This window comes from Lemur catta, chromosome 19 (genome assembly GCF_020740605.2).
Source record: "Lemur catta isolate mLemCat1 chromosome 19, mLemCat1.pri, whole genome shotgun sequence".
NCBI classification, from domain to species: domain Eukaryota; kingdom Metazoa; phylum Chordata; class Mammalia; order Primates; family Lemuridae; genus Lemur; species Lemur catta.
In genome coordinates, this window is record NC_059146.1 from 19,397,356 (window position 1) to 19,425,215 (window position 27,860).

The 27,860-nt window shown below is 43.2% G+C and overlaps 1 protein-coding gene across 4 annotated transcripts; it reads right to left on the reverse strand.

Moving 5' to 3' along the window:
* Positions 1–1,033: 1,033 nt before the first annotated feature.
* On the reverse strand, positions 1,034–27,860 carry ZNF667 (zinc finger protein 667). Of its 4 annotated transcripts, none has more exons than XM_045532543.1 (5): positions 27,025–27,860; positions 22,197–22,288; positions 20,403–20,529; positions 11,226–11,318; positions 1,034–3,843 (listed from the first exon to the last, which is right to left on the reverse strand). In XM_045532543.1, the coding sequence occupies exons 2-5, from the start codon at positions 22,254–22,256 to the stop codon at positions 2,276–2,278; spliced, it is 1,848 nt and encodes a 615-aa protein (XP_045388499.1). In that variant the 5' UTR covers positions 22,257–22,288; positions 27,025–27,860; the 3' UTR covers positions 1,034–2,275. The 4 variants fall into 4 exon arrangements, with proteins under 4 accessions (XP_045388499.1, XP_045388500.1, XP_045388498.1 ...); XM_045532544.1 differs by having other exon boundaries at positions 22,197–22,351; XM_045532542.1 differs by lacking the exon at positions 27,025–27,860 and having other exon boundaries at positions 22,197–22,573.

A 27,860-nucleotide genomic window follows, 5' to 3' on the forward strand; every position in this document is an offset into this window, starting at 1 on the left:
TTGACTAGGTCAGAAATAAGGCAGCAAGGATAAGCCATTCTCACAATCAATTCCATGTTAGGTTTTATATTATAGTGTAGGCCAGGCGTGGTGGCTCATGCCTGTAATCCTAGCACTCTGGGAGGCCGAGGCAGGTGGATTGTTTGAGGTCAGGGGGTTGAGACCAGCCTAAGTAAGAACGAGACCCCGTCTCTACTAAAAATAGAAAGAAATTGACTGGACAAATAAAAACATATATAGAAAAAACTAGCCAGGCATGCCAGCGCATGCCTGTAATCCCAGCTACTCAGGAGGCTGAGGCAGAAGGATCACTTGAGCCCAGGAGTTTGAGGTTGCTGTGAACTAGGCTGATGCCATGGCACTCTAGCTGGGGCAACAGAGTGAGACCCTTGTCTCAAAAATATATATATACATATATTACAGTGTATTGCTAGTCTCAGACACTCTTTAAATTCCCCAAAGGGACAAGAAATGCAATAGGCAATGAGATAAGACTGAAGAAATAGGTGACTGTGGGCAGGGCATCCTCTGTTCCTTCCCACTCTTCAAGTGTAACTGTCACCACTCACCTGGCACCAACATCTACAGCAGGTTGGCAGAGGAATTAACAACGTAGATGATGTGTGTAGAAGGGGAGGGAGAAAAGACATGCCTCTTCATGAGCCTTCTCTGTACTGTTTTCTCACCCATTTGCTCCAAGTAGTGGAGATTTTTTTTTTATGTTTACAGATCTGAAAGGACAAGTTTAAATGGGTAGTTAGTTGTTCTAGTATCCTGAATGAATGCTCACACCTCACAATTTTGGTTGCTGTTTTCTCAGTTGTGGTCAAAGTTAGAATGATCTAGCCCATGTGATCATATACTCCATGAAGTCTTCTTAACAAGATGCATGTGTTCTAAAAAATAGATCGGGGGATGGGCGGGACATGGACAATGTATATAACCTGAGCTTTTGTACCCCCATGATGAGCCGAAATAAAAAAAAAATAGCTCTTGCGGAAGGAAAACTAACACAGAAGAGCCCAACTCTCACAGAACTCTGATTTTATTTCTTATATATTTGGCACAAATAAGAAAGAGGGATTCAAAGCTACCACATATGGTGAACAGCAGACAGGAAAAGAGCTCAATATACAAATATAGGGTTTCCCCCATGTATTAGCTCTGACTGTCATAATAAATACCACAGACTGGGTGGCTTAAGCAACAGGAATGTATTTCTCACAGTTCTGGAGCCTGGAAGTCCAAGATGGTCAGGTTCTGGAGAGGGCTGTCTTCCTGCTTTGCAGACAGCTGCTTTCTTGACATGGCACAGAGAGGGCAAGCTCTCTGATGTTCCCTCTTATAAAGGCACTAATCCTATCATGAGGGCCCCACCCTCATGACATCATTGAACTCTAATTGCCTCCCATAGGCCTGATTTACAAATAACATCACATTGGGGGTTAGGGCTTCAACATATAAATCTTTGGGGGACACAAACATTCATTCCATAAGAACTTATATTTCACCAATCACTTATTGCACACAAGTACTATTACATGAAAATACTAATGTTTCTTCATATAAATATAGACAATTTATCTTCAAATAAACATTCACGATTTCTGTCGGCTCTGAAGTTCCTTGTTCTTCAGTATATCCTGGTTCTTTTTCTGTTAGTCTGTCTCAGCCATGTTAGATTTTTCACATCATGAAGATTATATATCATCATAACCATGGTGACAGTATGGTAAGAACTCTATTGCTACACACCATTATGCATGATATCTTCATTTACCTAAAGACTCATTCTTATTTATTCTCAACCACAAGTTTCTGTCAGCTGAAAGTGGCACCCTGTTTTGCCAGGAAGTCCCTTCTATTTGATATGTCTAGTTCTGAGGAACAGACTCAAAAGTTTCTTCAAGTGACATCAAATGAGGCTCAAAAGCCCCACTCAGAAAAATGAAAATGGACTTCACAATTCTACTTTGTTGTACGTGACCAATGAAGTATCTTTAAAACTACACTGGAAGTAAAATATCAATAATTATTATCAAGTGAAAAATGGTCTCACTCACAATGACTAATCCAATATTCTGGACTTGCTGTAGACAATTTCAAATCCTGAGGTCAAAAGTCATGAATGACTTTTGCTCTTCGTCTCTTAAAGTGGGACACACCAAGAAATGGTCCCATATAGACAAAATTTATGTTATAGACAAATACATTTTCCCCATACCTCTGCCTCTTTGATAGCTTCATTCTTCACTTTGATAGATTTAAAACCACCTTAGGGTTTTTCTTCAGAATGTGTATTCTGGTGTCGAATCAGGGAGGAGCTCCGACTGTATGCCTTCCCACATTTACTACACTCATAGGGTTTCTCCGAAGAATGACTTCTCTGATGTCGAATAAGGTCTGAGCCACTGCTAAATGCCTTCCCACATTCGTTACATTCATAGGGTTTCTCTCCAGTATGACTTCTTTCATGTAGAATAAGGGATGTGCGCTGACTAAAGGCTTTCTCGCATGTTTTACATGTATACGGCTTCTCTCCAGTGTGAATTCTTTCATGTTGGGCAAGGTGTGCACTCTGGCTGAAGGCCTTCCCACACTGATCACATTCGTAGGGTCTATCTTCGGTGTGAATTCTCTTATGTCGAGTAAGAGATATTCGGTGACTGAAGGCTTTCCCACATTCGTCACACTGATACGGTTTTTCTCCCGTATGAATTCTCTGATGTTCAATAAGAAATGACTGGCGGCCAAAAACTTTACTACATTTACTACACTTGAAAGGTTTGTCTTCAGAATGAATATTCTGATGTATTTTAAGGTTTGCAGTTCCAGAAAACATCTTCCCACATTCCTTACACTCAAATCGTTTCTTTTTCTTTTTATGAATTTTCTGGTGTTGAATGAGGGATGAATAGCGATTACAGACCTTCTCACATTTATTGCATCTGTATTTTTTCTTTCTATTGTGAATTCTTAGATGCAGAATAAGGGTTGAAAGCCGTCTGAAGGTCTTCTTACATTTATCACATTTGTAGGGTGTCTTTGAAGTGTGAATTCTCTGATGAAGCATAAGGGGTGAAATCCTATTAAAGGATTTCCCACATTTTCTGCATTTATAAGGATTCTGTAGTTGATAACACCTCTGCTGCAGGCTCTTACTTAAGGCTTTCTCACTTTCAGGGGTTTTCTTCCTAGTATGAATTCTTTTATGTATCACAAAGACTGATTTATTTTTGAAGCCTCTCCCGCATTGCTTGCATTTATGTTTTTTCTTTCCATTGTGAATTCTCTTGTGAAGTAAAAGGGATGACATCTGACTAAAGGCTTTCCCACATTTTTTGCACTGGTGGATATTCTCGACAATGTGAATTTTCTCACGTACACAGACAGAGGGGCATTGACTCGAGGCCTTCCGATACGCGATGGTTCTCTTTCTATTATGAATTCTCCTATGTAGAATAAGGGTTATTTTTTGATTGAACCTTTTCCCACATTTATCACATTCATGGCTTTTCTTTCCATTGTGAATTCTCCGATGAAGAATGAGGGATGAAACTTGTCTGAAAACCTTTCTACAATTACTGCATTCATAAGGCCGTTCCCCAGTATGGATGTTCTGATGAAGTTTAAGAGAGGAGGTTTGACCAAAGGTTTTCCCACAGTCATTACATTTTAAAGATTTCTTCCCTGAATGCCCTTTCTTGGATTTTATTAGGACTGAACTTTTCTTGCAGCCCTTCTTTCCTGTGGGAACTTTCTGTCGTGCAGAAACTGGTTTCTGAGAGCTGCTTTGCCCAGATTTGTTGCAGTGATTTGGAGGTAACTTCTTAGACCCTAAGTCTGAAAGACATCAAGAAATTAAATGTTTCTGTTCTCCTGTGCTGAAAAACTGAAGCTTCTACAATATAAGGCAGGAATTATCATTATTAATCATAACAACAATAATCATGATAATCAAAATAAATTTTTGATGTCTTATTATGGTTTCAATTATCATACCAAAGGCTTTACAGACATATTTAATAACTGGAATTCAGAAGAGTCTATAATTTGAAAATAAATATATAAAGATTTATAGGAAAAATGTTATACCATATATTGCACATTAAACTCCATAGGTTGTTCATCAGATAAATGTATTTTTATTATATGAAATATCCAGAAAAGTCAAATCCATAGAGACAGAAAATTAGTGGTTGCATAGGGTACAAGGTCCCATGAGGGATCTTACTGTGCTGATGAAAATTTTCTAAAAATGGATTATGGTGATGGCTGCACATTTGATGAACTGATCAAAAATCATTGAATTATATGCCAGATAGAGATGAATTTTATGATATGTAAATTATACTTCAATAAACTTGTAAACTTTAAAAGTGTATTCTTAAAATCAAATAGTACAAAAACGAATCTGGTAGCACTTAGAATTGAGTAAAGTCATGTGTCGCTTACTGACAGGGATACATTCTAAGAAATGCACTGTGAGGGTAGGTGAAGCAAGATGGCCAAATAGATACCTCCAACCATCATCCCTCCCCTAAGACACCAAATTCACCAACTATCCACACAAGCATTATTGGAAGAACCAAAAATCAGGTGAGCGATCATACTATCTGTTTTTAACATTATATAAAGGAAAGACCGAATAGGCCAGAAAAGACAATATTGCATTGCCTATGCCACCCCACCCCTATTCCCCAGCAGTGACACACAGGGACGCTGAGTGGAGAGAGAATCTGTGTGCCTAGGGGAGAGAGACTGAAGTGATTGTGGGACTTTGCATTGAAACTTAGGGCAGCCCTGGCACAAGGGAACACAGCACAGGGACAAATTCTGCTGGTGCCCATGGAGGGAGCATTTAGAACAGCCCAGCCAGAGGGATATCCTATGCCCTGAAACCCAAGTTCCAGCTAGTACCACCACCACCTGACAAAAGCAGCCTGGACTAAATTCCTAAAGCAGTCAGGCCACAAAGTCTGCAGTTCTTGGTCAATTCCTGTGGCTGTGCTGGCTCTGAGTCAGCCAACTTGGGGTGCACGGACCCCGTGAGACACCAGCAGCTGCGGCCAAGCCAGTGCCCACATCATTAAGCCCCAGCTACAAGCAATACAGCTCAGGGAGCGTCTTCTTCCATTTGGAGAAAGGAAAGGGAAAAGTTCAGAGGACTTTGTTTTGAGTACCAGCTCCTCCATGGTAAAACAAAGTACCAGACTCCTGAAGCTCCTGAGTCCAGGCCTTAGTTCTGGGAGGCATTTCTGGACCCACCCTGGGCCAGAAGGAAACATATTACCTTGAAGGGAAAGACCCAGTCCTGGCAGGATTCACCACCTACTGACTAAAGAGCCCTTGAGCTTTGAATAACATCAGATGTAGCCAGGCAGCAGTCACCATGGGCTTTGGGTGAGACTGCAACGGCTTCCGGAGTGACCTGGCACTGTTGGCCATGAGGGAGTGCCTACATCACTCCTCCCCCAATTTCTGCAGCCCAGCACATAGAGGGAGGGAAGAAAGTGAGAGACTTTGTCTGACAATCCAGGGAATTCTGCCATCTTACTGAAGTTTACCAAGGCAGTACGGCCAGGAGTCTGCAAGAGTCATTACTGCACTTGGGGCACCCCAGTGCTGCTATGACTGCAGTGACCAAAGACTTAGATCACAACACTCAATTCCCTGTGAATATCTGGAAAGTCTTCCCAAGGATGGGTTCAAACAAGATCAATTGGGAAGACTAAAATAAATACCTAACTCTTCAATGAACATCCACAAGCATTAAGAACATGCAGGAAAACATGACATCAGCAAACAAACTAAATCAAGTACCAGTGATTAATCTTGGAGATATATGACCTTTCAGACAAAGAATTCAAAATAGCTTCCCTGAAGATCAATGAACTTCAAGACAACACAAAGAAGGAATTCAGAAGCCTAACAGAGAAATGTAACAAAGAAATTGAAATAATAAAAAAAAAATCAAACACAAATTGTAGAGCTTAACTGTTGAACTGATAAACTAAGAAATTCATCAGAGTCTCTCAACAGCAGACTGAGCAGAAGAAAGAATTAGTGAGGTTGAAGACAGACTATTTGAAAATACACAGTCAGAAGAGGAAAAAAAAAAAAAGAATAAGAATAAAGCATCCCTACAAGATCTAGAAAATAGCGTCAAAGGGCAAATCTAAGAGTTATTGTGACCTTAAAGAGGAGGGGGAGAGAGAGAGATGAGAGAGAGAGAGAGAGAGATCATGGTAGAAAGTTTACTCAAAGAAATAATAACAAAGAACTTCCCAAACCTGAAGAACACAGGCAACCAAAGGAAAATTAGACAAATGGTATCACATAAAGCTAAAAAAGCTTCTGGACAGCAAAAGAAACAATGAGCAAAGTGAAGAGACAACCCACAGAATGGGAGAAAATATCTGCAACGCACCCATCTGACGAGGGATTAGTAAACAGAATATATAAGGAGCTCCAACAACTGAATAGGAAAAACTCAAATAATCCTATTAAAAGATGGGCAAAGGATCTGAACAGACATTTCTCAAAAGAATACATACAAAGGGTCAACAGGTATATGAGAAAATGCTCCACATTATTAGTCACCAGGGAAATGTAAATCAAAAGTACAATGAGGCCAGGCGCGGTGGCTCACGCCTGTAATCCTAGCCCTCTGGGAGGCCGAGGCGGGTGGATTGTCCGAGGTCAGGAGTTCGAGACCAGCCTGAGCGAGACCTCGTCTCTACTAAAAATAGAAATAAATTATCTGGACAACTAAAAATATATATATAAAAAATTAGCCGGGCATGGTGGCGCATGCCTGTAGTCCCAGCCACTTGGGAGGCTGAGGCAGTAGGATCGCTTAAGCCCAGGAGTTTGAGGTTGCTGTGAGCTAGGCTGATGCCACGGCACTCACTCTAGCCCGGGCAACAAAGCGAGACTCTGTCTCAAAAAAAAAAAAAAAAAGAAAGAAAAAAGAAACAATGGTGATATAGCACCTCTTGTATTTTCCTGGAAAGAGTTGAAACCCATTCTACTAAGTGAAGTATCCCAAGAATGGAAAAATACACACTACATGTACTCATCATCAAATTGGTTTCACTGATCATCACCTAAGAGCACATTTAGGAATAACATTGATTGGGTATCGGGCAGATGTGGGTGGGGGAGGGGATGAGTGTATACATACATAATGAGTGCGATGCGCACTGTCTAGGGGATGGACACATTTGAAGCTCTGACTCAGGGGGGTGGGGGCGCAAAGGCAATATATGTAACCTAAATTTTGTACCCTCACAATATGCTGAAATAAGAATAAAAAAATAAAAATAAAATAAAATTAATTTTACTTATTTTTTACAATTTATTTTAATGTGGGTACTAGAAAAATTTAATTACACACATGACTCACATTATATTTCTGTTGCATAGCTGTGCTTTAACAGCAGACTTTACTGAAGTGTTTGTTATTTACCTACATTACCTTGAGACCCTCTCTTCACCTCTGTTACCATCAGCATATTCTCTTCTTCAAGATGTAGACACAATGGCCTACCTTACGGAGCTTTTGTGAAAATTGGAAATAACTTCTGGCACATACTATAATCTCCCATCTGCCATTCCAGTATCCAAAAAACTGAGAACCAAAGCTTGCTTTCTCCTTTTTTTTTTTTTTCTTTTTGGATGTTTGGATATTTTAAACAAAATCCCACCTGAAGTGCAAAGAAGTTATTCACGGCCTCCATTTACTGCAGTGAGGAAGACGAGTCATGTGTTTGTTGCAGCTGTATTAATGTGCTTGATTTCCAGCTGCTGCTCCAGCCCCTGCGGGATGTGTTACCCAATATGCAGTGTACGACCCGTTCACCTTTCTAAGATCTGAACAATTCTGAAATGTGAAACACATCTTGCTCCAAGGGTTCTGGAGAAAGTTTTGTGGACTTGCAGCTGGGGAGTACCTGGGAGTAGCTATCACTATAATTATCATTGTCAGAAGTACCAAAAAACAACCGGCAAAATGAGGAATTAAGAAAGGAAAATTATTGGAATTTTCACAGTGAAGCCAGCAACACTTGCCAAACAAGAAACCCAAGATTTATCCTAGAATCCTTCCTGCTCCTCAGCCCGTAAGTCACATCAACTCCTGTCTTCCTTTCTTTTCTCTCCGCACCTTCCTTCATTCATGGCCTCACTCTTTCTTGTGTGGAATACGACACTGCCCTCAGCTCCTCTCCCTGTCTTCAGTGTGGATGTCCCTTAGATCCCAGCATACACCAAAATTAAGCACCAAATTCGGTTCAGTGTTAAGTTATAAAGGCATTAAAAATCAAACTAAAATAACATGGACTGTAGCCAATCCTCTACAAAGCAGATGAATTTCTAACTGTGGAAATAGCAGGAGAAATTACAATATGAAGGCACACATTCAAGCATGTGAAAATGAAAACAACTTTCGTACAACCAAATAGAAAAATCAGAGATAAGTAAAATAGAAAGCTTTAGGGCCAAGTGCAGTGGCTCACGCCTGTAATCCCAGCACTTTGGGAGGCTGAGGCAGGAGGATCACTTGAGGTCAGGAGTTGGAGACCAGCCTGAGTAAGAGCGAGAACTGTCTCTACTAAAAATAGAAAAAATTAGCCAGGCTAATTTTTTGGTGGTGTGGTGTAGTCCCAGCTACTTGGGATGCTGAGGCAGGAGACTCTCTTACGCCCAGCAATTTAAAGTTGCTGTGAGTTAGGCTGACCCCACAGCACTCTAGCCCAGGTGACAGAGCAAGACTGTCTCAAAAAAAAAAAAAAAAAAAAAAAAACCTATTTGGAAAAAAAAAAAAACAAAGAAAAAGCTTTAGGACAGAATGGGGAAACGTTTGAAGTATAATGTGATGTCAAATGGTTAATGTCTTTTCTACATGAAAGCTTACTATAGAAGTTGAAAAGAAGAAACAAAGTCACTGGTAGAAGGGGAAAAATTACCAGGAGAAAATCCATAGGAGAAATAGTAAAAACAGAAAACAAACAAATGCCAGCAAATATACAAGACTGTGTGGTCTTTCCCGTGTGTGTAGACCAGAGTGGATGTCCAGTGTGTCCACAGGTGCCCAAGAGTGAAAATGCCAGGGTTTACAGGAGACCCCAGCAAGGTATTTCACCTTTCTGAGACTCCAACCCTCATCCGACACGTGGGAATGACAGAGGTTCCTATAAGTGCTGTGGGGATTTGATGAGATAAAGGACTCATGGGCGTTAGCATAGAACCTGCACATAGTAAGTTCTCAATAAAAGCTGACTGCTATTCATTTAATTTACCAAATTAAGAGAGAAATTTTAATGACAGTATCCAATACTAGTGAGTAAGAAAATGAAACTGACACTACACCCCATTGCTGTTGATGGTGCTGATTTGATAATTCTCCTTTTCATGTTGTTCTCATGACTATGATTTATCATAGCAACAGATACAAAGCAAGTGAGCAGAGGGAAAAAGGCTACTGGGGCAAAGTCCAGAGGAAACCAGGTGCCAAGTTTCAGGAGTTTTGTCCCCATGGAGTCACACAGGCTGTGCTTCATTCTCGCAGAAACAAATTGTGACCAAGACATACATAATTTGTGAGGTTTCACAACTGAAAAAGACTCAGTGCCAGGCTTCTTATGGAAAGCTGGTGATTTGACAATTCTTCTGAAAAGCAATTTGGAAGCATCTAGAGTCTGAAAAGCGGTCCTACCTTTTGACATGGTGATCCCACTTCTGTGACTTGATACAACAGAGAAAAAGCAAAGCCAGCTACTTATAGAAACATGCTGATATTAATAAGAAATTAGAATCTAAATGGAAAACAGGACACAAGAGACTACTAATGTAGAACATTTCCACTAAAACAAAATGTGGGAAAAAGCAAAAATATATAAATTTTATGAAAATAAGTATGACACTCCATTTCATGAAATAAACAGGTATAGTTGCATAACTACTTTTATCTTTTCTTTTTTCTAAATTTTATGTAATGTGGCTAAGTTTCTTCTGTAACAGTGTTTTAATGAAGGATATTTCTTCCCCTCTCAGGTAGACATGAAGATGGGCCCATCTGCTTGCGCTGGGCTGCCATCTGGCTGTGTCTTATCACGGACCCTCAGACATGGACGTTGGATGCCCGGATTGGTGCACTTTTCTCCTGGCTCACACCCCCTGCCAACCCCTAGTCCCTAGACAGTGTCTGTCCAAGCAGAAATTCAATGCATGCTATTTAAAGAAACACATAAAAGAATATATAACTTTGCCAACCAAAGAGGACTCTATTTGTAAAGGAAAGGAGAAGACAAAAAAAGTTATAGAAAAGATTCAAAAAAATTTTTTAAAGGATGAAAATAATACAAATTTAAACATTATCATGATTAATGTTTTAATCATCAGAGGTCATAATCAGAGGTCAGCATACACCTTCTCTGAGCGGGCGGCAACAGGTAGGGCAGAGGGTGTCAAACTCTGGATATAGGCACAGGCTGGGCTTCAAACCCTGCTCTGTTGCCACATCCTCGCTGAGTGACCTTGGTTGAGTCACTAAATGTCTCCGAGTCTCAGTTTGCTTATCTGTAACCTAGGGGTAATAATAGCACCCACTTTATAAAATTGCTGGGAGGAACCTGTACTTAGAAGAGTGCCTGACAGCTAGTGGGGCTTTTGAATGTTGGTTATTCTCTCTCAAGGACTCACATTAAAGAGACCTGACTTCTATGCATAGGCCCCGGGCCTTTGGAAAGGGGGAGGCTCTAAAATAATATCCTAAAGAGGTTGTCCTCCTTACAATCACATGGACCCCTATGCAGAATGCCTACTTTTCTACATTGCAATAGACTGAATGTTGTGCCACCCCCCCAATTAATATGCTAAAATCCTCACCCACAAAGTGATGGTATTAAGGGTAGCACCTTTGGGGGGTGATTAGGTCATGAGGGTAGAGCCCTCATGAATGGGATTTGTGCCCCTATAAATGAGACCCCCACAGAGCTCCCTTGTCCCTTCTCTCCCATGTGAGGACACAGGGAGAAGGCCCCATCTACGAACCAGGAACTGGGCCCTCATCAGATACCGAATCTGCCTGCACCTTGATCTTGGACCTCCAGCCTCCGGAGCTGTGAGCAAAATATATCTGTTGTTTATCAGCCACTGCTGTATGGTATCCTGCCACAGCAGCTCCAGTGGACTAACACACGCCTTGGCTCTCCATCACTCACCAGGGCCCTGGCGTCTTCTCAATGGCTCCGCCATCCAGGGCTCTTTCCCTTTCTCCAATAAGGTGATCACATTTGGCCTCCGACAGGAAAAACCTGCACAAGGGACAAATGTGTGAGTTGGCCACAATGTGGACACCATAGAATTCAGAGCCATATCCTGTGTCAATAGGTGTTGAGGGTTTATTAGCAAGAAGGGAGCACATAGGATGTGAAGGCAGCTGGAGATAGGGGAGTGTGATACTGTGATTTATAATAAATACATGTGGTCTTCATCCCTGTCTCCTCCAATCTCCCTTCCAATCTCCAAATGGATAAGTCTTTTTGTATGCTAATGCAATGACTGGTGGCTAGGGGCTCCTGGACAGCCTCTGGACAGGGGCTGGTTGCCAGGGGAACCAACCCTGTGACTGGAAGGTGGGTACTTTCAGCTCTATCTCCTGAGTTCTGGGAGGGAAGAGGGGCTGGAGGTCAAGGTGATCACCAATGGACAGTGATTTAATGAACTTTGCCTACGTGATGAAGCCCCCATAAAAGCCCAGAAGGACTGCATTGGGTAACTTTCCTGGTTGCCGCACAAGTGGAGGGCAGAGCATGCAGCCACGTAGCAAGGGCATGTGGGCCCTGCACCCCTCCCACATACCCGCCCTCTGAACCCTCCCAGCTGCTGCTCATCTTCTGTTATATCCTTTATACTAAACTGGCAAATGCAAGTAAAGCGCTTTCCTGAGTTCTGTGAGTTACTCTAGCAAATGACTGCATCAGAGGACAAAGTCACAGAACACAGAAGGCTGAGTTTCAGCTCTGTGGGGACTTTCCTCTAAGTCCTAAAACCCCTAAATCCTTCCCTCTGTCCCTGAAACCCCAGGGATGGTGGCAGTGTCCTGCAGTTACTATCTCTGCACTACATCTGTGAACTAAAATAACTTTTTTTTTTTTTTTGAGACAGAGTCTCACTCTGTTCCTCGGACTAGAGTGCCGTGGCGTCAGCCTAGCTCACAGCAACCTCAAACTCCTGGGCTCAAGCAATCCTACTGCCTCAGGCTCCCAAGTAGCTGGGACTACAGGCATGCGCCACCATGCCCGGCTCATTTTTTCCATATATATATTTTTTTTTAGTTGTCCAGCTAATTTCTTTCTATTTTTTTAGTAGAAACGGGGGTCTCGCTCTTGCTCAGGCTGGTCTCGAACTCCTGAGCTCAAACAATCTGCCTGCCTCAGCCTCCCAGAGTGCTAGGATTACAGGCATGAGCCACCATGCCCAACCTAAAATAAAATCTTAAGGCCCCCCAGCCAACTGAATGGATGCCCTCTCGGCCAAGGGGACCCCAGAAAAACGTTAAAGCTGAGTTGCTAGACATGAGGTCAGATGTGCCTCATCATGCCCCCTCCCTTTTGGAATTACCTGAGAATAAGAATAAGATACACAATAAAAATGGATATTGCATAGAGAAAGATGGCAGAGCAGTGGTGACCTCCTGGATTCGTGCTCCTGGAGAGGAAGGCATGGATCTCAGTCTGCCACAATGCTAGAGGATCGCTCCCCCACAAGAACAGCGGTGTGAATCCATGGAGAATCAGCATGGGACACAGAGAGCAAGAAAAGACTGAGGTGAACGGGAAATCAGATCGTGAAAATCTGGAGAGTGCAGGAAGGGCAATAGAGAGGGGAGCGTGGGACGGCTGCACCCACCTCACCAGCGAGTGAGGGGGGTTCAGCCCCACAGGAAAGCGGCCTGTTTCCCCACTGACCTCCACACCCACTCAATTAGGGATCTGCCTGAAGCCAGTGTGGAATCACCGTGGGAGCCGTGGGGCTCTGCAGACAGGAGACAATAGCGGGGGACATTTTGGACCCCGGAGCCCTGTGGGCGGACTGCAACTGGAGGGAGAGGGTTTGCGCTGGGCTGCAGCGAAAGACACCTGGGGGATGCTGAACTGTCTCCTTTACACGGGCGGCTGGGCTCCCTCAATCCCCGGCTCCTCCGGCTCCTGCTGGACCCTGAACATTCGCCCCCAGTGCCAGTGATCGGTGGGCGGGCAGCTGCCACTGTCTGGGTCCCCAGCCTAGCCGCTGCGGAGCAACTGGGAACCGGGTGGCTCCCTGGGTGGCTCCCTCCCCTAGTCCGTGGACCCCCACTAGGAGCTCCGCCTTTGCGTGAACACTGAGGGCTTCCCCAGTTGCGAGGGAGCGGAGCGTGGACCTTGCGGACATTGGGACAGGGAGGACCATCGCCCACGAGAGCTGCAGCAGCCGGGGCGCTGGGCGAACGTGGGCACCGCCCCCTCCCCCTGTCCACTGTCTTTCGCGCAGAGAGAGGCAGAAACCATCTTGGGAGAGGAAGAGGCAAGGAAAAAGTCGCTTTCCGTCTGCAATTAGAAGAGCCCAGTGACGGGACTCTCAAACCGGTTTCGGGTCAAATTAATTCCCTGGGGCTGGACCCAACAGGATCAGCCCCCCCAGCTGAGGTAGTAAAATCCTGAACAACACGTGAAGGGCTCCCCCTAGTGACAGAGGAGGCAGCTTACCTGGGCTGCTGCACAAGCCCAAGATCAGCACGCAGGGCATGCCTCTATCCAGGCTAAAGCTGAAAGAAGGGACCTAGCGATTGTTCCAGATGGGAAGGGCTCAGCGAAAGAACTCTGGGAGTATAAAGAATCAAGCTGAAACCTTGCCCTCAGAGAGGATTACTAGTTCTTTACCAATTGACACAAACCAGATTCAAAATAGCAACATGTCACTGGAAGAATTTCAAACATGGATCATAAATAAGCTGAATATTATGCAAGAAAAAATGGATAACCAACACAAAGAAACCACAGAAAAAGATCCAGGACTTGGAAGAAAAATTCACTAAAGAAATCGAAATATTGAAAAAAAATCAAACTGAACTCCTGGAAATGAAGAATTTATTCAGGGAGCTACAAAACACAGTGGAAAGTCTCAAGAGCAGGGTAGATCAAACAGAAGAAAGAATCTCAGAGATTGAAGAAACACTTTCCAATTAAATAAGTCAGTCACAGAGATGGAGCAAAGAAATAAGAGAAAAGACCAGAGTCTACAAGAAATGTAGCATTATATGAAGAAGCCTAACGTGAGAGTTATCGGCATTCCTGAGGGTGAAGAAGACAATAAGCAAGGGTTGGATAAGCTATTTGAAGATATAATTGAGGAAAATTTCCCAGGCCTTGCCAAAACTCTAGATATACAGATTCAAGAAGCTCAAACAACCCCTGGGAGATTCATACCAAATAGGAAGACACCACATCATGCAGTTATCAGACTGACCAAAATATCCACTAAAGAGGCCCTTCTTTGAGCTGTAAGGAGAAAGAAACAAGTAACATACAAAGGAAAATCGATCCGAATCACGCCAGATTTCTCAACTGAAACCTTACAAGCAAGAAGAGACTTGGGCCCCATTCTCACTCTTCTGAAACAGAATAATGCCCAGCCTAGAATCTTACACCCAGCTAAGCTCAGCTTTATATATGAAGGTGAAATTAAGACATTCTCAGATAAACAAAAACTCAGAGAATTCACCAAGACAAGACCAGCTCTCCAAGAAGTACTCAAAACAGAGTTACACACGGACCAGCACAAGAAAGACCCACGAATATAAAACTACTCAAGAGAAGATAAAAACCCAGTTATCACAATGGCTCAAGTCAGAAAACAGAATAATGAAATTCAACCCAACATGAGGAACAGAAATCAGTCTCACATGAGGAACAGAAATCAGTCTCCCTTATCAGTTCTCTCATTAAATGTGAATGGACTGAATTCCCCACTCAAGAGACATAGACTGGCCCAATGGTTAAAAAAATACAAGCCAAGTATCTGCTGTCTTCAGGAAACTCATCTAACCTGTAAGAATGCATTTAGACTGAAAATAAAGGGTGGAAATCGATATTTCAAGCAAATGGAAGCCAAAAGAAAGCTGGCATGGCGGTTTTAATCTCTGATAACTTAGTTTTTAAATCAACAAAAGTAATGAAAGACAAAGACGGTTACTATATACTGGTGAAGGGTACAATTCAACAAGAAGACATAACTATACTTAATATATATGCACCCAACTTAGGTGCACCCAGATTCATAAAGCAAACCCTACTTGGTCTGAACAAAACGATAGATAACAACACTTTAATAGCTGGAGACTTTAACATGCTGCTGACAGTACAGGACAGATCCTTCAAACAAAAAATAAACAAAGAAATAATGGACTTAAATAGAATGCTAGAACAAATGGGCCTGATTGACATCTACAGGACATTCTATCCAAAATCCACTGAATATACTTTCTTCTCATCAGCTCATGGGACATTCTCCAAGACTGACCATATCCTAGGACATAAAGCATGTCTTAAAAAATTTAAAAAAATAGAAATTATACCATGCATCGTCTCAGATCACAGCAGAATAAAAGTAGTAATGAACCCTAACAGAACTTCTCATTCCTACTCAAAGTCATGGAAACTAAACAATCTTCTCCTGAATGATTATTTTATAAATGAAGAAATCAAGACGGGAATCAAAAGATTCTTTGAATTAAATGACAAAGGAGACACAACTTATCAAAATCTGTGGGACACAGCTAAAGCAGTCCTGAGAGCAAAATTTATTTCCATAAATGCCTATATCAAAAAGACAGAAAACTTACAAATAGATAATCTAATGAACAGACTCAAAGAGCTGGAAAAGGAAGAACAGACTGACCCCAAACCCAGCAGAAAGAGAGAAATTATTAAGATAAAATCAGAACTAAATGAAAAGGACAACAAACAAACCATAAGGGAGATTAATAAAACAAAAAGTTGGTTCTTTGAAAAAATAAGGTTGACACACCTCTGGCTAGACTAACCAAGAGCAGAAAAGAAAAAACTCTAATAACCTCCATCAGGAACATGAAAGGAGAAATCATGACCGATACCACAGAGATACATGATATCATCTATGAATTCTACAAAAATCTTTATGCACACAAATTGAAAAATGAGGAGGAAATGGACAAATTTTTAGAAACACACAGCCTTCCCAGGCTCAACCAGGAAGAAATAGAATTCCTGGATAGACCGATATCTAGATCTGAACTCGAAACAGCAATAAAAAACCTTCCCAAAAAGAAAAGCCCTGGACCAGATGGGTTCACACCTGAATTTTACCATACCTACAAAGAAGAACTGGTGCCCATCCTACATAAACTATTCTCCAATATTGAGAAGGATGGAATTCTCCCCAACACATTTTACCAAGCCGACATAACTTTAATACCAAAACCAGGAAAGGATGCAACAAAAAAAGAAAACTACAGACCAATATCTCTTATGAATATAGATGCAAAAATTCTCAATAAAATCCTAGCAAATTGAATCCAAGTGCTTATCAAAAAAATAATCCATCACGACCAAGTGGGCTTCATCCCAGAGATGCAGGGATGTTTTAACATACGCAAATCTATAAATGTAATTCACCACATAAATAGAAGCAAAAATAAAGATCATATGATCCTCTCAATAGATGCAGAAAAAGCATTTGACAAAATTCAACACCCTTTTATGATAAGAACACTTAACAAAATAGGCATAGACAGGGCCTATCTAAAAATGATACAAGCCATATATGACAAACCCACAGCCAACATCATACTGAATGGGGAAAAATTGAAAGCATTCCCACTTCGAACTAGAACCAGACAAGCCTGCCCACTGTCCCCATTACTTTTCAACATAGTATTGGAAATCCTTGCGAGAGCTATCAGGCAAGAGAGCAGAATCAAGGGAGTCCAAATAGAGAAAGAAGAGATCAAACTCTCACTCTTTGCTGATGATATGATGTTATATCTAGAAAACCCCAAGGATTCAACCAAGAGACTCCTGGAATTGATCAATGAATTCAGTAAAGTCTCAGGATACAAAATCAATACACGCAAATCAGAGGCATTCATATATGCCAATAACAGTCAAACAGAGAACCAAATTAAGGGCTCAATACCCTTCAAAATGGCAACAAAGAAAATAAAATACCTTGGAATATATTTAACTAAGGAGGTAAAGGACCTCTATAGGGAGAACTACAAAACACTGAAGAAGGAAATCGCACAGCATGTAAATAGGTGGAAAACCATACCATGCTCGTGGATCAGAAGAATCAACATTGTTAAAATGTCTATACTGCCCAAAGTTATCTACAGATTCAATGTAATCCCTATTAAATTACCAACATCATTTTTCACAGATATAGAAAGAATAATTTTATGCTTTGTATGGAGCCAAAGAAGACCTTGTTCAGCAAAAGCAATTTTAAGCAACAAAAACAAAATGGGGGGTATTAATTTGCCAGACTTCAAACCATACTACAGAGCTGTGATTATTAAAACTGCTTGGTATTGGCACAAGTGCAGGGACATAGACCAGTGTAACAGAACAGAAAATCCAAATATGAAACCATCCTCATATAGCCATCTGATCTTTGACAAAGCAGACAAAACCATACTCTGGGGAAAAGATTCCTTATTTAATAAATGGTGCTGGGAAAACTGGATAGCCACATGTAGAAGACTAAAACAGGACCCACAGCTTTCACCTCTGACAAAAATCAAATCAAGGTGGATAACAGACTTAAACCTTAGGTGGGAAACTATTAGAATTCTAGAAGAAAATGTAGGAAAGACTCTTACAGACTTTGGCCTAGGCAAAGAATTTATGAAGAAGACCCCTAAGGCAATCACAGCAACAACAAAAATAAATAAATGGGACCTGATCAAATTAAAAAACTTCTGCACAGCCAGAAACAGTCATGAGAGTAAACAGACAACCTACAGAATGGGAAAAAATTTTCACATACTACACATCAGATAAAGGACTGATAACAAGAATATATTTAGAACTCAGGAAAATCAGTAAGAAAAAAATCAAACAGCCCTATCAAAAAGTGGGCAAAGGACATGAATAGAAATTTTTCAAAAGAAGATATAAAAATGGCTAACAAACATATGAAAAAATTTTCAACATCTCTAATCATCAGAGAAATGCAAATCAAAACCACAATGAGATACCACTTAACTCCAGTGAGAATGGCCTTTATCAAAAAGTCCCAAAACAATACATGTTGGCGTGGATGCAGAAAGACAGGAACACTCATACACTGCTGGTGGGACTGTAAACTAGTACAACCCCTATGGAAAACAATATGGAGATACCTTAAACAGATTCAAGTAGACCTACCATTCGATCCAGCAATCCCATTATTGGGCATCTACCCAGAAGAACAAAAGTCATTCTATAAAAAAGACACCTGCACCTGAATGTTTATAGCAGCACAATTCACAATTGCAAAGATGTGGAAACAACCCAAATGCCCATCAATTCACGAAGGGATTAGTAAATTGTGGTATATGTATACCATGGAGGATTACTCAGCTATAAGAAATAACGGTGATACGACATCTCTTTGGTTCTCCCCGGAGAGAGTTGGAACCCATTATATTAAGTGAAGTATCCCAAGAATGGAAAAACAAGCATCACATGTACTCATCAGAAAATTGGTTTCCCTGATCATCACCTAAATGCACATTGGGGAATGATACCAACTGGATATCAGACTGAGGCGGGGGATGGGGGGAGGAGATGGGTGTATGCCTACATGATGAGTGCGTTGCGCACCGTCTGGGGAATGGTCATGCTTGAAGGTGCTGACTCAGGGAGGTGAGGGGTGGGGGGAGGGGATGGAGGTATGATTACATGGTGAGTGCCAGGCGCACTGTCTGGGGAATGGTCATGCTTGAGGCTCTGACTCAGGGGGATGGGTGGGACATGGGCAATATATATAACCTGAGCTTTTGTACCTCCATAATAAGCTGAAATAAAAAAAAAAGAGGCAAAGAAAAAAAAAAGAATAAGATACTAAATCATTAACAGGACCTAAGGCCATGCAAGACAAAGGTTAAACCACACCTGCTGGCCACGAATTTACAGATCACTTGAGGTTTTTTTTTAATTCAATTGTTTATTCATATAGTCAACCAATAAATTAGCATTTATTTTGTGCCAGGCACTGGATCACTTGAGTTTTGGTAAATGTCTGGTGGCTTGTCTCTGATTAACAAACATCCTTAACTTAAAAAGCTGGGAGCTGACAAAGCTTCATTCTTTAACCAGTTACAAATCAAAGAATCTTTAAACCCACCTATAACCTGTAAGCCTTTTTGGGCCAAACTAATGTATGCATTCCACACACTGACTTATTACCTTACATGTAAATCTTGTCTCCATGAATGTATAAAACCAAACTGTAACCAGGCTGCTGCGGGCACATTTTCTCAGAACCTCTTGAAAACATGTGCTCTGGGCCATTGGTCACACACACGTGGCTCAGAATAAACCTCTTAAAATTATTTTACAGAGTTTGGGTTTATTTCCACTAATACATCAATATCCACTATTCGCTTTTAACAGCACCTGTTAAAGCAATGTGTGAATTTTTTTTAAAACAACTAGGTTGTCCTCAAAAGGTTACATACAGAGTTTGCATATGACCCAGCAATTCCACTTCTTGGTATATACCTAAGAGAAATGAAAACTTACATCCACACAAAAACTTGTATATGAATGTTCTTAGCAACATAGTTAATAGCCAGAGAGTGAAAATACCTCAAATGCCCATCAATTAATTAATGAATGGATAAGTAAAATGTGGTCTATTCATACAATGAAAAGGAATGAAGTACTGGCACTTGTTACGACATGATGAACCTCAAAAGCATTGTAAGTGAAAGAGGCCACATACTAAATATTTATGACTGCATTTGTATGAAAGCCCGGAATAGGCAAATCCACAGAGAAAGAAAGTGGACTAGTGGTTTCCTAATTGGGGGTTTGAGTGGGTGGGGGGAAATGATGACTGATTTCTAATCGGAACTGGGTTTCTTTTGGGGGTAATAAAAATGTTCTAAAATTGATTGCAGTGATGGATGCATAACTGTGAATACACTAAAAACCATGGAATTGTACATTAAATGGGTGAATTGTATAGTATGTGAATTATACCTCAATAAGTCCGTCAAAAATACTTAAAAAAAAAACAAAAAACTGCAGTTGACTTCTGTTTTCCTGACTAGACCCTGACGTACATGTCCATCAGCAGGATGATTCTGGATCATGGGGGAAGGAGGGCCTTACCAATCGAGGCCAGGTTCTGGTAGTTCTCCATCATGACATCTTCATACAAATCTTTCTGACTGGGGCTCAGGCATTCCCACTCCTCCTTGGAGAAGTAGATGGCCACGTCCCCAAACGTCACTGGTGCCTGAAATGGAAATCACACGTCCATTCATCCCGGGCTCGCGCTTCCACACAGCTGGAGAAACCAGTGGACGCAGCCCAAACACAGGAGACACATGGTGCCAGGAATTATCCAGGAAGCATTCTGGGTTCTGAGGCCAAAAGGAGCAGGTATATTAAATATAATAAACACAATACAATGCAATATGATACAGCTGTTACTAAAGATCATGTGGCATAAGAACACGTAACAACGGGAGGTGGGGGGTGGGGGGAGGGGATGGAGGTATGACTGCATGGTGAGTGCCAGGTGCACTGTCTGGGGAATGGACACACTTGAGGCTCTGACTCAGGGGGATGGGCGGGACATGGGCAATATATATAACCTGAGCTTTTGTACCCCCATAATAAGCTGAAATAAAAAAAATAATAAAAAAATAAATAAAAGAGTTTTGCTAAGGGATACAAAAATAATAATAATAAAAAAAAGCTAACAACTTGATACTAATGGGCATTTTACAAAGCCAAGGCATTTTTGTAAGCACCCAACCCCACTGGCTCACTTAGTGTTCTCACTCACCAGTGCCAGAGGTACTGCCAGTGGGATCAGAGTATGTCACAGACGAGGAAACTGAGGCCCACTGAAGGTGAGGTAATTACCGAAGGTGTTACAGCTAGTAAATCCCAGCTCCCGACCACATGCTATCTCTGAAGAGCATGTGAATATGTTACACATGGCAAAAGGTTCTTTGAGCATGTAACAAGGTTATTGACCAGCTAATTTTAATATAGGGAGACCTTAAAATAGGTAGATTGGCCAGGGCCTTGACCTGGCTGGCTTGGTTATTTCTTGTTGGATGGATATAGAAAAAGAGGGTGACGTGGCAAGCGTGAGAAGGAACTGAATCTGGCCAATCCCCAGTGAGCCTGGAAGAAGACCCCAGCCCTAGATGAGAAAGCAGCCAGCTGACACCTGGATTTCAGCCCACAGAGGATGCCGCCAAACCTCGCTGTGCCGGGACTCCACCCCATGAAGCAGCATGATAATAAACATGTACTGTTTCGAGCTGTCAAGTTTGTGGTTAATTTATTACAACAGCAAGATAGAGCTAATATACATAACTCTGAAGGCAAATGAGTTTGTTATGGGAAACTGCACCTGAGATGCTGTTGTAGAAACCACCTGATCATCTATAGGCGTGAAGCATGCTGACCACAGGAGGCTGACCGTACCACCTCATGGAATAATAGAGCTATGTGGTGCCCCTTGGACTTGGGACCTAGCTAGAGAGATTTCCTACATGTAAACAAAGTGTCACGATGAGATTAACTCTGAAGTACACACTAAATCTCCCTCTGCCTCAGCAGGTCCCCACTGGACATTCATCTCTACCCTGAGAAATCACAGTGGCTTGCATCTTCCCTCAGGGGAGGGTATTTCTCCCGGCACTGGCAGAGCCCTTGGAAATGTTGAACAGACAGTTGAGTGATCGTGTGCACACTGAGAGGAACAGAGAGAGGGCCACTGGGCCCTACTCAGACTCCCGTTCTCCACAGTGATGGGAATAAACCAAGAACCAGGTGCTGGATGGGTCTCTGACAGGCTGGAAGTCTCCGTGGAAGGGAAGCAAGTGGTCCACATCTTACAAGACAAGATGGACTATTCCTGAAAGAAGACACATCATCACTTACCTTGGGTTTGGATTTCCCTCGTACAGGAGGCATCTTTTCCTTCCTCTTTCGGGTCCACATTCAGAGAGAGACAGATTACTGGGAAGGCAGAGCTGGGGAGAAGAGAGGTCACGGGGCTGAAGGGGCCTCTTCAGTGGTCCCAGAGTCCACAGGCCCTGGACACACATACACACACACAGAAGTCAGGACATCTGGAGCATTCTTGCCACCTCTTAGGGAGCAGGGAATGGCATCCCCAACACTGCTCCTAAGATCACAGCAAGCTCTCAATCAGGGGGCTAATGAGGACTGTGCAGACACCTGATCATCCATTTAAAAAAAATATTTTTTTGTTTTAGAGACAGTGTCACTCTGTCACTCAGGCTGGAGTGCAATGGCATGATCACAGTTTACTGTAACCTCGAACTCCTAGGCTTAAGGAATCCTCCTACCTCAGCTTCCTGAGCAGGTAGGACTACTGGGGCACACTGCCATGCCTGGCTAACTTAAAAAATGTTTTGTAGAGATTGGGTCTTGCAGTGTTGCCCAGGCTGATCTTGAACTCCTAAGCTCAAGCAATCCTCCCACCTCGGACTCCCAAAGTGCTAGGATTACAGGTGTGAGCCACTGTGCCCCGCCCTGGTCATCCATTTGACAAGTATTTATTATTTATTGAGTGCCTATGAGGTGTCGGGTGCAGTCCCAGGGGCTAGGGAGAGAGCAGCGAGTTAGGGCCTAAAAGTGCCAGCTTCCATGCACCTTACATCCCAGTAGGGAAAACAAGTCCATATAAAACACAATGATAGCCAAGGTCATCGCTATGAAGGAACAAAAGACTAGGGCAGGGGATAGAGAGTGACAGGGTGGTCAGGGAAGACCTCTCTGAGGAGGCAAAATTTAGCTGAGGTCTGAATGCAGCAAGCCACATGGGTGTCAGGAGAAGAGCAATCTGGGCAGAGGCACAGCAGGTGCCAAAGCCCCAGGGCAGGGGCAGGCTTGGAGTGTGGAGGGAAGCAAGGGGTAGGTGCTGAAGCAGAGTGAATGCAGAAGGGAGGAGCTGGCTGAGGGCAGGAGGAGAGGGATCATGAGTGATCAGCTTGGATCTGACCCCAAGCGTGACATCACAGGGAAAGAAAAGGGAGCTGAGCAGGGGAGTGACATCATTTGACTTAACATTCAACAAAATTTTTTTGTGTGGTTTTGTGGCAAATAAACTGGGCATATTGGGGGAAAAGGAAGGGCTAAGGAGGGAACTCATTAGACAGCTGTGCAGAAATCTAGGGGGAAATGCTGGCAGAGTGGACTAGGGTGGGTGGAGTGGAAGGGGTAAGATGTGGTCAGATTTCACCTCCTCAAGGCGGCCCCTCTAACCACCTGTCCAAAAGCACCTCCACCCTCAGTCCTTACCTGTCCTGTCCAAGGCGCATACCACTAGCCACATGCAACAACTGAGCTCTAGAAATAAGACTAGGGCCAGTGAGGAACTTGATTGAATTTAATCTCAAGCAATTTAATATTAAAACAATAATTAATAAAAGTTAAAACTATTAAATTAAAAATAATTTAAAATGAAAAAACTGATAATTCAGTTATTGTAAACCTTTTAAGTATGTTTGGAATAACTTGGGTATGTGACTCTACTTTTCCAATGGTGAATTTTATGAAACTTAAGTACAGATCAGGTATCTCTGATGACAATTAAGGGTCCAGCTTGAGATGGGCTGTGTGTATAAAACTTATATGGGATTCTGAAGACTCAGTATGAAAAAACAATGTAAAATATCTGATTGTTTATATTGATTACATATTGAAATGGTAATATTTTAGATATAATGAGTTAAATAAAATGTGTTATTAAAATTAACTTAATGATTACTTTCTGGTTTTTTTTTTCCTTTTTCAATGTGCCTACTGGAAACGTTAAAATTATATATTCTGCAGTATGTTTCTGCAGGACAGTGCCACTCCATACTGTGGGGTCTCTATTATTGTATTGCTTCATTTTCTTCATAGTACCTGTTGCTTCCTGAGACCAGCTTGCTTTTGCATGTGTTTACATCGTTAGTACACACACATACACACACACACAGATATGCACACATGATTTGGGCTTGAGGAAAACAGGGACCTTGGCTGTTTTATTCACTGCTCCACCTCCAGGGCTGAGAACCCACCTGACACCGAGCCAGTGCTCAATAACCACAACCGCAACACGCTTCCTTGTGGGCTGAAATCAAGGTGTTATTCAACCACCCTAGGCTGAAACCCCACTGCAGGGAAACAGTTCTCTTGGCAGCCATTCCACAGCCCTCCAAATTTGTCATTTGGAGAATGGCAGGAATGGGGACATACTTTTTATTTCCCTCATTGTGGAAAGCGTGAAATCTTGAGAAGAGTAAAAAAAACCAGTAAAATGAACTTCTGATTACTCAGAAAAATGTTAACACTTTACTTATGCTTTTAAAAAATGGAGTTGGTTGGAAGCTGTAGCCTGGTGACAGTTTATCCCTAAATCCTTCAGCATGTGCCTTGGACGAACATCATCACCATGCTCTGGTCTGACAACAGTGAATACATCCCCCAAAGCTCTTTTTGTGACTTTTCTATGAAAAAGTTACAGCAGAATGCAGCCAGGAAAGTGGAAATATGGGTGTTTCCCTCTATAGATGTTTGCTTTTTTCCCTCCCCTGGGGGTGGAGGAAGATAACAAAACCAAGGCCATGCTTAAGTTCAGAGTTAGATAATGGGTATGTTTTGATGTAAAACCATGAACCATAAGATGGCCTTGTACTGTTTAAGGGAGCCCAGCCAGAATAATGCTTGCTTTATTATGTTTCTTTCTTTGTAGGATAAAGCAGTAGTAAAAAATAACAGTAAAAGGTAATACTAAGATGAATTATTATTTTAGAGACAGGATCTTGCTCTGTTGCCCAGGCTGGGTGCAGTGGTGCCATCATAGCTCACTGCAGCCTCCAACTTCTGGGCTCCAGTGATTCTTCTGCCTCAGCCTCCCGAGTGACTAAAACTACAGGTGTGCACCACCATGACCTGCTAATTTTTTAAAATTTTTTGTAGAGACAGAGTCTTGCTATGTTGCCCAGGCTGGTCTTGAACTCCTGGCCTCAAGTGATCTTCCCGCCTCAGCCTCCCAAAGCGCTGGGATTACAGGTGTGAGCCACTGCGCCTGGCCCCAACCTAAGAATAATTTTAACAAGATTAATAAATATTGAATGCTTACATTTGCCAGGCAACACTCTGAGGCTTATCATTTAATTCTTGCAAGTGCTATTATTAATGCCATTTTCCAGATGAGGATGTGGAAGCACAGACTGGTAGGAATCACTCACCCAAGGTCACAAGGTAGCAAGGTGCAGAGCCAGGGTTCAAAGTGGGGTTATTTGCCCCCCAATGCCTGGCTCTTAATCATGCTGTGCCCACCTTCCCTCTGCCTGGGTCAGAGGAAACAAGTTGAGAAGCGTCAACCCACCAGGCTTGAGACTGCTGTCCCGAGAGGCTGGCAGTTCCCTACACTGATATAAAACTTTCCCTGAATGGTAAGAATGGCTCCCTGTGAGTTGCTGTGTACATGGGGTGGGGGGCGGGGTGGGGGCGGGGAGAGCCCAGTTAGCCACAGAATTTATGGCTAATGCTGAAGGCCTGCTTTCCTTCTGGAAGTCCGGAACTTTGGCACCTGCCAGGCAGAGGCTGTCGACCTGGGACCAGCTCACAGTAACAAGCATGGACACTGAGTCTGCAACAGTGTGCCTGGAGGACATTTCACACGTGTTAACTCATTACTGCCGGGGGTGAGGGGGGGGGATTAGTGTGTTCCAGGGGGATTAGTGTATTCCATGGGATTCCACTTGGGTGAGGACTCCTGGGAGCTTGCTGGCTTCCCCCAGGACTCTCTCCCACAAACCTTTTCTCTTTGCCCATACTGCTTTGTACCCTTCCACGGTAAAAAGTCGTAGCTGAGTATGACTACAGGCTGTGACATGGGAGTCTTCCCAGCGAATGGCTCAACGTGGGAGGTGGCTGTACCGGCCTCACACAGCAGGACCAATGAACAGCCGGTTCTGCTACAGATGGGGCTGAGGGGGGGGGGCACAGGAGCCTCAGCCGGAGGTGGAGCTCCCCAGCCACTCTTAAGCCACACCCCACTTCTCTCTTACTTCTCACTGGGTGGGAGGGTGGGGTCCCCTGCACTTGAGCCACGATCCAGGAGGACCCTTAAGTTACAGTGAGCCACACAGGCCAGGCCATGCTGAGCGAGTGCCTGGCTTGGCCTGCCTGGGGCTAGGGTGGGGGATCAAGGGCTGGGAGGAATCTAGGGTGGGGGACCAAGGGCTGGGAGGAATTAGTGCCTGCGGTGGACCAGACGCATAGCCCCCAAAAGATAGCCACATCCTGATCCCAGAACCCATGAAGGTGGCCCTTATATAGCAAAAGACTTTGCCAATCTGATTAAGTTAAGGATCTTGGAGGTCAGGAAATTAGTTTTTCTTCTACTCTCACGCCACAACCGCCATCGACACAAAAGACCTCCGTGAACACATACATGTGGGGATGTCACCCTACGCACCAAGAAAGCATGCAATTCTACAGTAAAGACCAGCGGAGGGTCCTCCAATTCAATTCTGACGCTACCTGGGAATGGCGTCAGATCCCACGGACCGAAGGCTCAGTCCCCGAGGCCGCCCCCACCCTCACCCCCAGACACCAGGGGCCAGTCCAGGAGTCTACGATTTCTGATCGACTGGCTTCACGTTGGGGTTCCCACAACCCTCCCTTCGGGTTTGATTAATTTGCTAAAATAGCTCACGGAACTCGGGGTAATACGGATGCTTACCTATTTATTGCAAAGGATATTACAAAGATAAAGGATTTATCATAAAGGATATCACAAGACGATGAGATGCGCAGATCGCGGAGCCACCATGCCAAACCCGGCGCGCCAGCCTGCAGGATCCTTCTGGCGCTCTGCAGACCGGAAGATCGCCCAACGCTCCCTTTGGGTTTCTATGGAGGCGCCATTGCGTAACACGGAGGCGTCATGACGTAGACATGATTGACTGAACCATGGGCCACTGGTGATCCGCCCAATCCCCAGCCCCTCTCTACTCCCGCCTACCCCCCCTCGGTCCTTCCGGTGGCCAGCTCATTAGCATATGGACAGACGCCACTTGGAGACTCCATGGATTTTAGGAATTGCGTATCAAGAAATAGGGCCAAAGACCAGATACGTTATTTCGCAATATCATAATCCCGGATTATCCCAGTGGGCTCTTTTTCAACGGAAGGCAAGAGGGCCAGAGTCAGAGAGTGGAGGATGCTACGCGTCTGGCTCCGTAGAGGAAGGAACCCGGGCCCCTGCGGCACCACGGCATACTCTGCTTCTTAGGGCTGTAAGGGAATAAATGAGTGTCATCGGAAGCCATTAAGTTCGTGATAATTTGTCACAGCAGCAGCAGGCAATGAACACGGCGACCCTTCCGCCATTTCTTCCAGTCCTCGGGCCCAATAAATAGGCTTCTTTTGCTTTGTCAGTGACCCGCTGCTGAAAAAAACGTGTCATTCATTCAGGGCAGTGATGGCGAGATGAAAAGGTTGGCTGGTGATCGCTGGCGCTGGCCTGGGAGGTCCCCCCAAGAGGCAGAAAGGAGCCCTGATGCCAGCCCTGCCTCA

Excerpts from the sequence above, each read along its gene's own strand:
- ZNF667 (XM_045532543.1), bottom strand. The coding sequence starts at position 22,256 with ATGTGGACCCGAAAGAGGAAGGAAAAGATGCCTCCTGTACGAGGGAAA. Across the intron at positions 11,319-20,402 it reads CCAGAACCTGGCCTCGATTG|GTTTTTCCTGTCGGAGGCCA; the intron begins GTAAGGCCCTCC and ends TCCCTTGTGCAG. Across the intron at positions 3,844-11,225 it reads GAGAAGACGCCAGGGCCCTG|ACTTAGGGTCTAAGAAGTTA; the intron begins GTGAGTGATGGA and ends GATGTCTTTCAG.